The 13,081-nt window shown below is 37.6% G+C and overlaps 1 protein-coding gene across 1 annotated transcript in view; it reads left to right on the top strand.

The window, feature by feature from the left end:
• The first annotated feature begins 1,360 nt into the window (after positions 1-1,360).
• The window catches only part of ACOX3 (acyl-CoA oxidase 3, pristanoyl), a 35,096-nt gene continuing 23,375 nt past the window's right edge, over positions 1,361-13,081 (top strand). The window contains exons 1-6 of the mRNA XM_009285373.1: positions 1,361-1,533; positions 3,108-3,341; positions 4,418-4,489; positions 5,916-6,005; positions 7,626-7,769; positions 8,630-8,718. Of these exons, the coding sequence (XP_009283648.1) occupies positions 1,366-1,533; positions 3,108-3,341; positions 4,418-4,489; positions 5,916-6,005; positions 7,626-7,769; positions 8,630-8,718 (797 nt within the window). The 5' untranslated portion in view covers positions 1,361-1,365. The remainder of the gene's footprint in view (positions 1,534-3,107; positions 3,342-4,417; positions 4,490-5,915; positions 6,006-7,625; positions 7,770-8,629; positions 8,719-13,081) is intronic.

Raw genomic sequence — 13,081 nt, 5'->3', positions numbered from 1 at the left:
ATAACAGAAAGGAAAATTTAAACTTTAGGGAAGAAAGAAGGAAAAGTGAAGTTTAAATGTGGTTGCAAAGTTGATACTTTGTATTATTTTAAATTTATTCTTGAGTATGGCAATATGACACTTAAGTGAAGTGCATACCTGCATGCTTACAATTTTCCAGAACTGCATCATCCATGTAGAAGAAAAGCCCTATGGTTTTATGTGTTTTGTAGAAGTCACAACTGTCATAGTTTTATTTGATTTCATTTATGCAGGTTTAATCTGTACCTTTTACAGACCCATTGCAAACAGGGCCTCCTGCTTGTCCCATTCGCCTGTTCTAGTCAAGCCAATGTTAGTGATGGACAACATGTTGATACTGTTCTAGTTTCACAATTCGAAATGTTCACCATATCAAAGCAATGGAATAGTATACAGGGCTGGAAGTGTTTATGTTTCCCCCATGTAAAGCCACCTTTTTGTTTCTGCGCCATACTCCCGATGGCCTGGGCAGATACACCCATGTAGCATAGTGCCCACAGAGTCAAGTGGTTCTGTGGGAGCTAACCCAGTTCTGGACAAGATTAAATTAGGTGAAGGAGATGCAAATGTGCAGAATTTTACAGAAATTTGTTTCTTGCACTTGGTGTACGTGAAATAAAGGTTTTATTACCCACTTAACTCTTTCATATATTCAGCCAGTGGAAGATAAGGGCAGAGTTCCTGCTGTTTCCCTGTTGTCTTCTGTCTCATGTTTATGCACAAACAATGGCTTATCACTTCAGTTATATAAAAGCAAACCTTATCATATAACCAACATGCCATTTAGTTAAAAGTTGTTTAAATGTTAACTAGCAATGTGGAAATAATACAGGCATCTCCTGCATTTGAACAGGACTTTGTATGCATATTTGGGTGCTTTAATATTTTATTATTTTGCATTTAAGTTAGAAGCGAGGTAACAATTATTCACATTATGTTATTTAAGATGTTATTTTCTTGCCTGGATCTTTTATCTCATCCCCCCTTTTTTATTATGCAATATTAACCAATAGTGTCCCTGTTTCATATTTTGCTTATTTTAAAAGGTGTATCTCATATTTTAATAACAAAGACCATGTAATTCATTTACATTTGATCAAAGGCATTTTTTTTTCTTAGCTTGTACTTATATAAAAGCAATTAGAAAAAAACATATAAAACCAATTTAATTAGAAAAATGGAAGGGCAAGCTTTCAGTTGGCTCTGCACTGCTGTACTCATACATTTGAACAAGTCTATGGATTTAATTAACCCTTTTGATTTCTTTTTATTATTAAAAATTAGACATCTGCGGTGCTTCAGTTCGTGATGTATCTTTTCTTGTTTGGTGCAGTTTAGTTAACAATGACATCCACACTGAATCGGAAAGAAGCCACTGGCAACCAAAGTTCCTGGGATACTTTGCTACCAGATTTCCCTAAAGGACCGCTTTGCAAATACCGTAAGAAAGCTTCCTTCAACTGGAAGGAGATGGCAGTGTTTCTAGATGGCGAAGATACCATCCAGCTTAAGGTAAACTTTGCAAGAATTGTAAGCATGTTTTAATTTTGGAGATATCAGTAGAAGCAAGTATGCGATTTTCAAAGGGAGACTATTTACTTTAATAATACTCTGTAGATATGGAGCATGAAGAAATTGATTTTGCACATCCAATTTTCAGAACAGAACTGAACTTTTAAGCAACCTACTTTGCTGTCTCATAAGGCTTATTTCATTACTGAACATCAGTACAGGGGGACCAGCAGGTGCTACATTACAGAACTTCAGTGTTCATTTCAAACTGAGAAAGAACTATATTCTACCATATTTCTTTACTGTACTGTTTGCATTAAATCATATATCCCATGGTTTTACGATGCACTTGAGCTGAGCTAAGTTCATGCCACTGTCAAACATAGTATTTCTGTCTTCCTTTGACCTGACATAATTTCCTACGATCTTCCGTGCTTGCATTAACGCTTATATGGCATTGCAGTTGGACAGATTAGCATGCCTACCTAGCTGAAAGCTAACCCTACCAAAAAAGAGATTAATTGCAGCCCAAGAGATGGTGTGGGAATACGTGACTTGGAGATGTAGGAGGAGAAAAAACTGGCTTTTTTGAAGGTGGTATAGATTTACATGGATTTAAGCTCATCTTGAACATTCACCATAATTATTAAAATCTTAGAAGGTGGATCAGAGAAATCAAAAATGCCTTGTTCTGCATCTGACTGATATGCTTAAGAGCATAGAAAAAACACAAGTGCTCTGTGTCTGAGGGAGTTTCAAAGCTGTATGGGCAAATAGTGTTGTTCACCCAGAGAGAGGGAATGACCCTACCTTTCAAAGAAAAGCACAGGAAATCTGATTTTCTTCCTTCTTACTGTGTCATAATCTTCAGAGAGGAGGAAAGGGCTTTAAAAACCTTTTAAAAAAGATTTTGCCTAAGGCACTGCATTTTTTTTCTAAATTATGTGAAAGACAATTAAGAAGATGTTGGTATCTTGAAGACACAGAGATCTGAGGTAAAAAATGCCATAGTATATCATCTAACCAAAAAAAAATCCAAATTAAAACATTAAAAGATGCACATCCCCATATTGAATGGCTGCATATGATGGTTCCATTAAATGGAGTACATTTCTGCTTTCATCTGGGAACAGAGCAGTTGTGATAGCTTAATGACTTTACCATTATGGCATATTTCTAACTGAATGTAACCCCTGGAGTTTTACCTTTATCCTCAGATTGAGGGCCATTGCCCTTTACATCCTGCCAGCAGCTTCATATAGTGAAATAATGAAGCTGCTATAAAAAGCAAGTAAGTTTTACCATACTGTTCTCTTACATTCAGAGTGAATCAGTCCCACGCTTACTATTTCATGACAAAGGAGCTTTCATAAAATTTAACTGCATGAACAGTGTATATAATGACAGACCATTTAAATATATTTTTTAATTCTCTGGAGTTTTGGCTTTATAAATTTACATCTTCTATCAAACAATTGTAGTTTGAGGCCTAGTATTATCCTAGAAGAACATTGACTTGTTTTGTTAATGCTTTTAGAGTAACATTCTCATGTCATTTTTTTTTCCTCCTCAAGAACAGAATCTTCTCTGCTCTGGAAAGTGATCCTCTCTTTGCACATCATCCTGGAGAAGATTTGTGCCGTGAGAAATATCAGGAGCTGACATTCCTGCGCTGTAAAAGGCTCTTTGAGTATGATTTTCTTACTCAGCAAGAGATCATAGAGAACCCATTAAAGATACTGAATATGATCGTCTGTATAGGAATGTACGATTGGTCTCCATGTCTCCAGTATTCCCTACATTGCGGTGTAAGTACAGTTCAAAGGGTATAGTGGTGTATATTTCAATTTAAGTGTCTTGTAATACCATAATTCCGTTGCTTTCTGCCTATTTTATTAAAGTTATATCTTTTCCCAGTCCTTTGTTTTCAAAAATGGAATTCAGTTTAACTATTTAGCAGAATCAGAGAGCTGTGGGATGAAGTTAGTAGATCTTTGTCATTAAGCCCTGTCTCCACTGGAATCCCACCTGGAAGGTAAAGGTGGAGCAGTATAGACAGAGCTACAGAAAGATATTTTGATGCCTACAGTTCCACCTTCTTTTGTCCCCTCCTCTGCCTCCTCTCTAGGGCAGTAGCAGCCAAAGAACTTGGTTGTTGGGCCCTATTTGGTGACTATGTCTTTGCTACAGATAACAGGTATCAGAAACTTCCTTGCCTAACCCCCAGCGTCTTGATTCAGGGCAGAATCCAGAAGGAATGGAAACCAGTGTAAAGTTTCTCACTCACATCAGTGGCTGGGATTCTGTTCATCGGTGACTCCCTAGATGAGTCTCTCAGAAGGAATACTTGACATAGCTGGTCAAATAATATTAGTTGAATTAATTAATTATTACTGTTCACGTGGCTTGGAGGGTCTGGGAATTATAGTTTTGTTATGTGAATATCCATCTAGCAAAACTGAAGGTAGCTTTAAAAACAGTGTTCTTGTCTGATCTTGAAGCAGCTACCTTCAGTTCCCAATCCATTTGCAGTAACACGAACTAGAATAGTCTTAAAGTTTGACTTTACTCAAGGGGACATCAAGGACAAGTGGAAAGTGAGCTCATTAAGCATTTTTAAGAGTTTGCAACGAAGGCTTGAACAGGTTAGAGCTGTGAAAAGTTCAGTCCTCTGTAAAGGGGCCTTGACAAGATCGAATTGCGGCTTACCTCCTCCAAATCCTGACTTACCTCCTCCAGCTATAGTCTAAGTAGTACTTTACTGTGCAGCCTCCTTTCCCTGGTCTCTTTAATGGAAATCACTATTACAAATTATTACACATGTGCAATTTGTGCTTCCCATCACGAGGTCACTGATTTAATTCATAATTCTCTCTTTTTACAGGTATTTGCAGGTACAATTTTGAGTGCTTCTAAGAGGTTTGCAGACTTTGTGAAACAAGTTTATAGCATGGAGGTAATTTTTTTTTTTTATTATAACTTGTGAGAAATGGGCACTGTCAGAACTGTGGCACCACCTGCACCTTTGTGTTATTTCTGATCTCTTTACATACCTAGGTACTTCTGAATAGCAAAGAAAAGACCAAGGAGCGGATTCAAGCACTGAGCCCTGACTATCCTCACTGCTAGCTATTATGCCACTTCCTGGTTCTGTTTTAGACTGTCCAAGCTAACGTGCAGGCAACGTTTGGGGACTTCTCCCAAAAAGCAATATAGATGACACTACACCAGTTTAGTCTCCATCCACAGTCATTTAAGAGTACCCTAGCAAGTTTTGCACACTCAAACACTCCCGTCTCCCACATCTACATCATACACTGTGCAGCACATACCCTTGCCATGATGCTATAAAATGGAAAATAATAATGTCTTAATGCCACAGAAACACCACATGGAGTCCAATGGAGACTCAGGATCAAGTACGCCGCAGAATAAGTGCAGCCTATCTGGTATAGAAGGAACCAATCCTAAACAGTTTCTCCTGTCTATGCCATTTGGCCATGTGGGCAGCATTCGCTGTCTGGCCTGACCCTCTTTGATTTTGCAAGATATATATGCTGAGCGCACCCAAACTAAGCTTCATGCTTCTTTTGTTATACTTTATCACTTCTTATCTTTTTTTTTTTTTGCCAACCATTCACCTTCCTTGCTTATTTAATTTTCTGAAATTGTGTGTTTATCGGATTGGATACCCCATGCTGAAGATCAGGATGAATTCTTTTAGTGACTCTCTGTCTAAGCAACAGCCTTAGGATATGTATTTGTCAGAATAATTTTGCGCGAGGCTTCAGGTTTTGGGGTTTTTTTGTTTGTTTTTGTTTTATTCTTACTTGCTTTTCAAAGGTTTGTTACTGAAGAGTATGTACTACAGGCCAAACCAGTCTGGGGGGAGGGGTTGCAGCATGCACATTTCAGTGTGGCTTCAAGCAGGCAGTGTTCCTAAACGCTGCTGAGAACCAAGTGTATCCATACATTGATCTGATATAAATTTATCCCCTTCAATAATGTAGGCTATTTGCAATTTTAATAATAATTCTCATTCTGTTTTTCCTCTAACTTTGGGAGTTCCCAGAACTGCTTGTAATGCAAGCAGACTTGCCAGTTTTCACCACACAACAGTGCTTTCAACCCAGATGGCTGAAAACTTAGTCAGTGGATGTAATAATCTGTACCTGCCTGAATGAGTCAGCCATCAGCAAAGGAAAAATATGCCTGTTACTCTACTGCAGGCATGATGTCCTAGCCTTAGGGTTACATTTGATTGGTTTCTTGCAATTGCAAGTTACTTTCCAACAGCTGAATTTGCAATCAATTGAAAATCTTACAGTTCTCATTGCTGCAATAAAGTGGTCTTGAACTGTGCCTTATATCTCCTCATTTAGATTTTTGGATGTTTTGCTCTGACTGAACTCAGTCATGGAACTAATACCAAAGGCATACGGACTACTGCCACATTTGATCGTAGCACTCAGGTTAGTCCTTAATGCACGGGAATAATGTTTGACACTGTTAAGCTCTGTTATTCACTAACAGGACAGAATGATTCAGGCATGTTTTTGGTTAACAAGAAAGAGTCAAGTTCAATTCCAAATGTAAAAAAAAAAGTCAAATATTTACATTATTATAAACATTTACAATAAACCCAGCAATTCCTGTTTTCTTGCTTTCTCTTCTGCTTGTGATATAAAATAAGGATAGCATCCTTCTCCTTTGTTGTGTCTTTTAAGGAGTAGTTGGACGTGCAGATTAAATTGTCTTTTGTCTTTAAATATGAAGGCTTTATGTACAAAGATCAGGATTATTTCCTGAGAAAAAGAAATTAAAAAAAAAGATAACAAGACTATCAAAGAGACCCAAAGAAGAAAACAATAAACTGCTATTTCCATTAGGATAGTGCTTACTATTAATAATTTGTTTTCTGAAATCAGCACTACTGCAGAAATAAATTCATTGTCCTAACATTTTTTCAGTAAATTAATAGAACTCATCATAGGTTTACATTAAGGGAGAAGAAAATAGAAGTTAAGAAGGGAAGCTGATAGAACTTTCTCTCTCTCTTTGTCATCTACATGCTTGGTTTATGCCAAGTTGAATTTAGTCCCAAGAAGGGTCATCATCTCCCCCAGAGACTGGCATTTTATTGCACTGTAATATACAGAACTGGGTGCTATTACTGTCAACAAACAATGTCACATTATGAAGTGGCTTCAAAAGAATGAGAAATGAGAATCATAGATTTGAAACAGAAGATTTTATATTCTTCAGTAGGACAACATTCCAGTGTGCATTTTTTCATATACAAGCAATTCAGTGAGCATTTATGCAACATGGACGATCAGATCCCTTTTCAGAACAAAAACAACCAAAACTTGTGAGATTGGCAGCATGAAAAGTTCCATTTAAATAAATTGAGTTTTAGGCTAGTGATGAGTGCACTGCAGTAAAAGTGACTGAAATGACTAAATCTTTGTTAAGATCACAAAGTTCTGAGTTCAGATTTCTTTACATCCAGAAAGCACACTATTTGGAATCTAAAAATCTGAATGCTGAAGCTATGTCTAAATTTCAGGATTCATGTATTCTTCAGAATTCCCACTACTCATGGTCCCCCAGTTGTCCAAACTGGGAAGTGTGCTGCCTTTCACACTGTCAACCAGGCTTCCTTTCCATACAAAACCGCGTAAGAAGGAGGTGGTCCCTGCATAGGTTTCAGCCCTCACAGCTGAAACAGCCCTCAAAGTCCCTCACGTGGACTCATAGCTCAGCTTAACCTAAGATCTAGGAAATGCTTCTGAGTCCATCACTTTGCTTTACTTTTTTTAACTGCTTAAATGAGCAATTGAAAGGCTGAATTTCAGGCTTTACAATGAAGTGATGAACTTTTTCAGCTCTAAATTTTTCCTAGCTATGTGTATTGTCTCCCAGGTTGAACACAGTAAGAGAGATCTCAGCTGTTGGAGTGGAGTACAGAATGAAACTCTGGCAGTTAATGGATGTTTTCAAAACATTACCATGGTCATGGAAAAAAAAAAAAAAGCCATGTGTTGATTTTTATGATTTATATCATTTGCTCCTTTCTTTCCTGGCTACAGGAATTTATTATCAATACTCCTGACTTTGAAGCTGCAAAGTTCTGGGTTGGTAATATGGGGAAACATGCCACTCATGCAGTTGTGTACGCCCAGCTCTATACTCCTGATGGACAGCGCCAAGGATTACATTCCTTTATTGTACAGGTAGGGTAGAAATATTGCTAATCTTTTTTTCTTTTTTGGGGGAGTAGGTTCAAATTAAAGGCTTTCTGTTATGCTGTTATTTATATCTGACCAGCAGATTTCTTTAATTAATGCATTCAACGTTTATTGGAATTGTAACAAGTGTACTGTTTTTAAATGTTCGCTGATTTTGTGATGGTTTTACAGCCAGTTTTATACTGTCAGTTTTCTGCAATAAATTCTGAAAAATACAAAAGAGCTGAAAAGCTTCCAGATTATCACGCTACCTGTATAGTTAGAACAAACCTATGCTATATGAAGCCCTGAAAGTCTTGGATGAGACTTAAGATGATTTATGTCTGCCAGCGCTGCAGGTTGATCTGCATGAAATCTGCAAGCTTCTACCACAGAGATCAGTTTATAAGATTAAAGGCATCAGAAAATATGGCAATGCAGTAGAGAAGTTGTACGTAGCAAAATGAACTAGTTGCAGACTCAGCAGAATTTATTAAAAAATCAGGGAATATCTCAAAGCTGATTGTTACATAAAAGTTCCATTGATTCCTACTATGTCTATGTACACCTGAAGAACGTTTCAATGCTAGTCTGATGAGAGCAGTCATCAGTGTTAAGGCATATTTAACACAGTGATGTAATTAGTGTCATATTGCCCAAGTAATTTTCATTAAGGGATCTATGTCCTGAATAAAAGGATACATAAGTACAAGTTATATCCAGGATTATGTGCTTGAAAAAAACAGAGCTTTCGTTAGCGTTAATAACAGAATACAAGTTGGGAATATTTTCACTGTTTGAAAAGTTCAACCAATAACTTTCATTGTTCCTCAACTGAACTGATGTTTTGTCCCACTTCTATGCAGATTCGAGACACAAAAACTCTCCTACCAATGCCAGGTGTGATGGTAGGTGATGTAGGAAAGAAAATTGGGCAGAACGGGTTGGATAATGGGTAAGTCAATCCATTTGAAGGAGGACACATTCTAGATTATATCACACTGTAGTGGTGCAAATATCCTCCTGTGTCAGTTCTGTCTTTACTTCTGAGGTATTCACTAGTGGTTTTAAGTTGTTGGTATTTCTAAAAAAACCCAGATTGAAAAATCTTGAATTTCAGTATTTTCTATCTGAATAACCGTAGTCTTTCTGCTTCTCTCACTTTTTAGAATATGAAGTGCCACTGATACTCTGTGAATATCCCCAAGCATTCTTGCAGTCATAGACTCTGCAACAATAATAATGAAAAAACCCCAAAATCCATTAAGTTCTGCGTAAAGAATTTAATCAGCCTCTTCACCCATCTGGGTGTAAGCCCATAATTATTTTGTCTCTTGATTTCCAGCCCACAGGAAGGCTAATGGAGGTCCACAGACAAGGTTTATTGTTAGTAAAGATGTAAGATTAATGAGACCCAGTAGAGAAACTAGGTATCTTGTTTAAACCATGGGATTTCTGGACTAATCCCGTTCACTGCAGAAGAGAAGGAGAATTTTAGTTATTTTTTTCTGTATTCTCTGTGTACAGTTGAAATAAAAAAGCACCTGGGCTCCATTTCTGAGTCAAGGACTTCAGTGGCCTTACTGTGTCTCTGCTAACCAGAAGCGTCTGATGGGGAGGAGAAACAGTAAGGAAATTGAAGTAGATTTCTGCATTAAAACAGCCATTATGTAAAAATTATGATTTAAACCCCTGTATTAGTTACATAGCTCTGTGTAAAGACAGACCTAAAATAGTAAGGGGGCAGGAGGGGCGTCACTTCTTTATGCCTCAAATTTACCTCGTTCTGTTGATTCAGTTCATTACAGATATATGTATTGTCCTTCGTAACATGCCATTGCAGTAAACAAAGTATAGACATCCTGCTTTCAAATGTAATGGCTTTGACTGGCTTTCCAGAAGGTCATAGGTCTTCTGTAGTTTGTTGTCTGTACCAGCCTCCTCCTGATGTCCCAGATAGCCTGTAGTGGCAAAAATAGCACTGACTTTTATATTTATGAAGATCATTCTCATTGATGCTCTGTTGCCTGAAGACACAGATGAAATAAAGGAAAAAAAAACGTATAGAAAATTAAGTTTTATAGAGTAAAAAAGTGAGAAAAGGCCTGGAAAAGAAGGGGGTTTGGGTTTTGGTGGGTATTTTTGCCTGCATCTGCGTTACAAACTAGTAGCCACCAGATGGCACAGCAACGTGGGCCTGAGTAATCGAAATGTAATTCAGCTTCATATTTCTGTAGAAATGGTCAAATTCTGCAGTTCATTCTTAATTTGCAGCATAGTTTTATGTGCAACACGAGGAAGAAGAGTGTGTTTGTCACATAACATCAAATACACATAATTTTAAAATCCATTTATGCTTTGATCTACTGGGAAAAAATAGAACATTTCTTAAAATATCAGTAATAACTGAATAATCTGAAATGATAATCCACATAATACACTGTAAATAAGATACCAATAACTTCCTATCTTAATGTCAGATGGAATCCCTTATCTTAGTTATGACATCACGTCATTTAAAGCAGTCATAGGGCATTCTAATCTTTCTGTTTACTTTGCATATGCTTCTTTAAAAAAAATTATTATTTTCTGCTAACAGCAGTGCCTGAGGAGCCCCAGTCATTGATCTAGATCTCTTAAATATGGATTAAGACAGTCCCTGCACTAGAGAGCTTAAGTCTAAGACAGCACCTGCAGATTAAGAGAGAGGGACAAGGGAGCCCAAGGTTACCAACAGATATCCTTCATTCAGCTGAAAACTGTAGGAGCCTGTGTTCCTGATCTATCTCAGCTATTTTCTTTGGAGGGGTCTGAGGCTAGATGCCAACATTGTTCACAAGAACTAGAGAACTAGTTTTTGCTTTGCAACCTTCCTGCTCACACTGAGCTGTCAAAAATGTCAGGACTTGTACACATTGCTTCTCACAGGTGCATGAAGGCCTGGATGGGGACTGGAGAGGTAGTAGCTTCATAGCTCTGCATTTATTTGCAGAGAGGACAAGCTGTGCCACTCTAGAAGATGGACCGTTGGTTGTATGATCTGCAAAATGCCAAGATTCACAGGGAGATATTTCATCCTGGTCCACCAGACACTGCCTTGTCAAGGTGTTCTCCTAAGCAGTTTAGTAATCTTATATCCTAGCTTATCCCAGAGAAAGCACAGCCTGCAGTTCTTGTGCACTATAGAAGCCTGTTGTATGTGGTGATGAGAAAACATTCCATTATGCTGTGACTACAAGTGTTAGTCTCTACTGCATGCTTTGCCAGTTTTTTGAATGTATGTGTGAAGTCTGGTTCAACTCCCATAGACACTTAGTAAATCAGATATATTTCCATGTAGTTACACTTAGGATAAATGGTCAGAGCGAAGATCAGAGTCTGACATCTCTGGCAGAGATATCAGATTTTGTTCCTGCACTTCAAGAAGTTTATGCTACGCATTTTCAATATGGGTACAGAGAGTTAAGCTCCTGAACACTTATGTAGGACATGGGGAAGAAATTTCAGAGCTTCCTTGGAAAATGCCATTGATTTATGCTATGTAAGAGAACAGAATAGGTGATTGTAGTTGTCCCTTCTGGCTTTGGAAAACAATTAATCTCTTGGGTCGTTTGGCTGAAGGCTGGTTTCCTGCTAACACAGAGTGTAATGTTTTCAGTAAGAGAAAGAATTTCAGAAGTAATGTGGGAATTTTTGCAGTGTAAATCCAGTTGACTAGCCTGCTCCTTCTAAGTCTGTCTTTCCAAATAATTCTCACAGCTTCATAATTGGAATGTCCAAAAATCACATGGGTTTTGCAAGGCTTTATAGCTTCAGCTACCCTGACAAAAAAGACAAAATCACTTTAAAATATTTTAAAATATTTTTTTTTCTCTCTGTCATTTACAACAATTTGTGTAAACAATACATAAATGGTTAAAAATAGAACTCCAATTTTTCTTATGGAGACTTTAGACTGGTTTTGTGTTTTGTTACCGAAAAATAAATCAGACTGCCACCAGGGGATGCAAGTGCTTCAGTCTTTATTTTTATAATATAAGAATGTCCACCTGTTGCTAGTGCTCTGGCAGTCTTTGAAATGTGCTGTTCACTGAGGTCCCAAAATGGAAGTAGCTAAGATAAAAATAACAACCACTGAAAAAAACTCTGTGTATTTGGGATCCGGGGGCTTTTCGATAAAATGCGTGGCAGGCATTAGAGGAGGGACATAAAGCAAGAGCTTGGGGTAAGTGCTGATGTGCATTTCTGTTTCTACCGTTTTGTGGGGTTTTTTTTTGTCTACCCTGGCTAATGTAACATTTCCAAAATTACCCATTACTGCAGTGCACATCAGTAAATGATTGCCATTGAATCAGTGGTGAACCAATTTCATGTCCAGTTGTAACTAGCAGCAAACTGCTGCTTTCCCCACTCCAAAAATAGAAATGATACCCAACTGAATCTGCATGGGGAAGAGTTTGAAAATCAGTTATAATTATGTTTCTGGAGTGGTGCTTAACATGCCCGTCTTTGTAAAACATGCTCTGAGCTCATTCAGCTATATCCACTGATAACGTGTAAGCAGTTTGTTGAGCAGACAAAACCTATAAGGGAAGAACTAGTGAAAAGCAGCTATCAAAGATACAGCAAACCACTGCCAGACAGAAAGCTCTTTTAACTGAATTGTTTGTAGGGCAGTAAAGGATCTTTCTAGGGGAAGAATTGTTAGCTGTATCTAATTATAATGATGGACTTTGGAAAACTGAAGTTTTTTATTACCTGTTTAACAAACTTTCATGTACAATTAAAATGTTATCAATCTCTCCACACATACAACATGCTAAGACAATCAGCATGTTTTTTAGCAATCACTGAGGCCAGATTCAGTTTTCTTGATACTGAAAACAAAACAAAACACCCAAGAGGAAATGGGGATTTTTGGGGCAGAAAAGCAATAAATGGTGTAAAAGAATCCCTCCTGGAAAGAGATTGCAGGTTCTGAAAGCTACAATTCCTTGTGTATTGGCGAAGATGGCATACATCACACAACCTCCAAGCATTTAGAGATGACTTTTAAATGGTTAATTTGTATTTTTTTTCTTTGTTCGTATTTCAGTATCAGTGCCAATAATACATTAAGATTCTGCTACTGCTAGTTTAAGGGTAGAAAAAATGAAAGTCTAGTCCTTCAAAGGGATATTGTCTCCTGGTATTTATCCTCTTAACTCTTATTTAGATTTTCATACAATCATAAAATAGTTTGAGTTGGAAGGTACCTCTAAAGGTCATCTAGTCCAACCCCCCGCCATGGGCAGGGGCATCTTTCCCCAGATTAGGGT

Source organism: Aptenodytes forsteri, unplaced genomic scaffold (genome assembly GCF_000699145.1).
Source record: "Aptenodytes forsteri isolate BGI_AS27 unplaced genomic scaffold, ASM69914v1 Scaffold88, whole genome shotgun sequence".
Taxonomy (NCBI): Eukaryota; Metazoa; Chordata; class Aves; order Sphenisciformes; family Spheniscidae; genus Aptenodytes; species Aptenodytes forsteri.
Note: the sequence above shows the minus strand (reverse complement) of the source record. Positions and strands in the feature narration are given on the sequence as shown.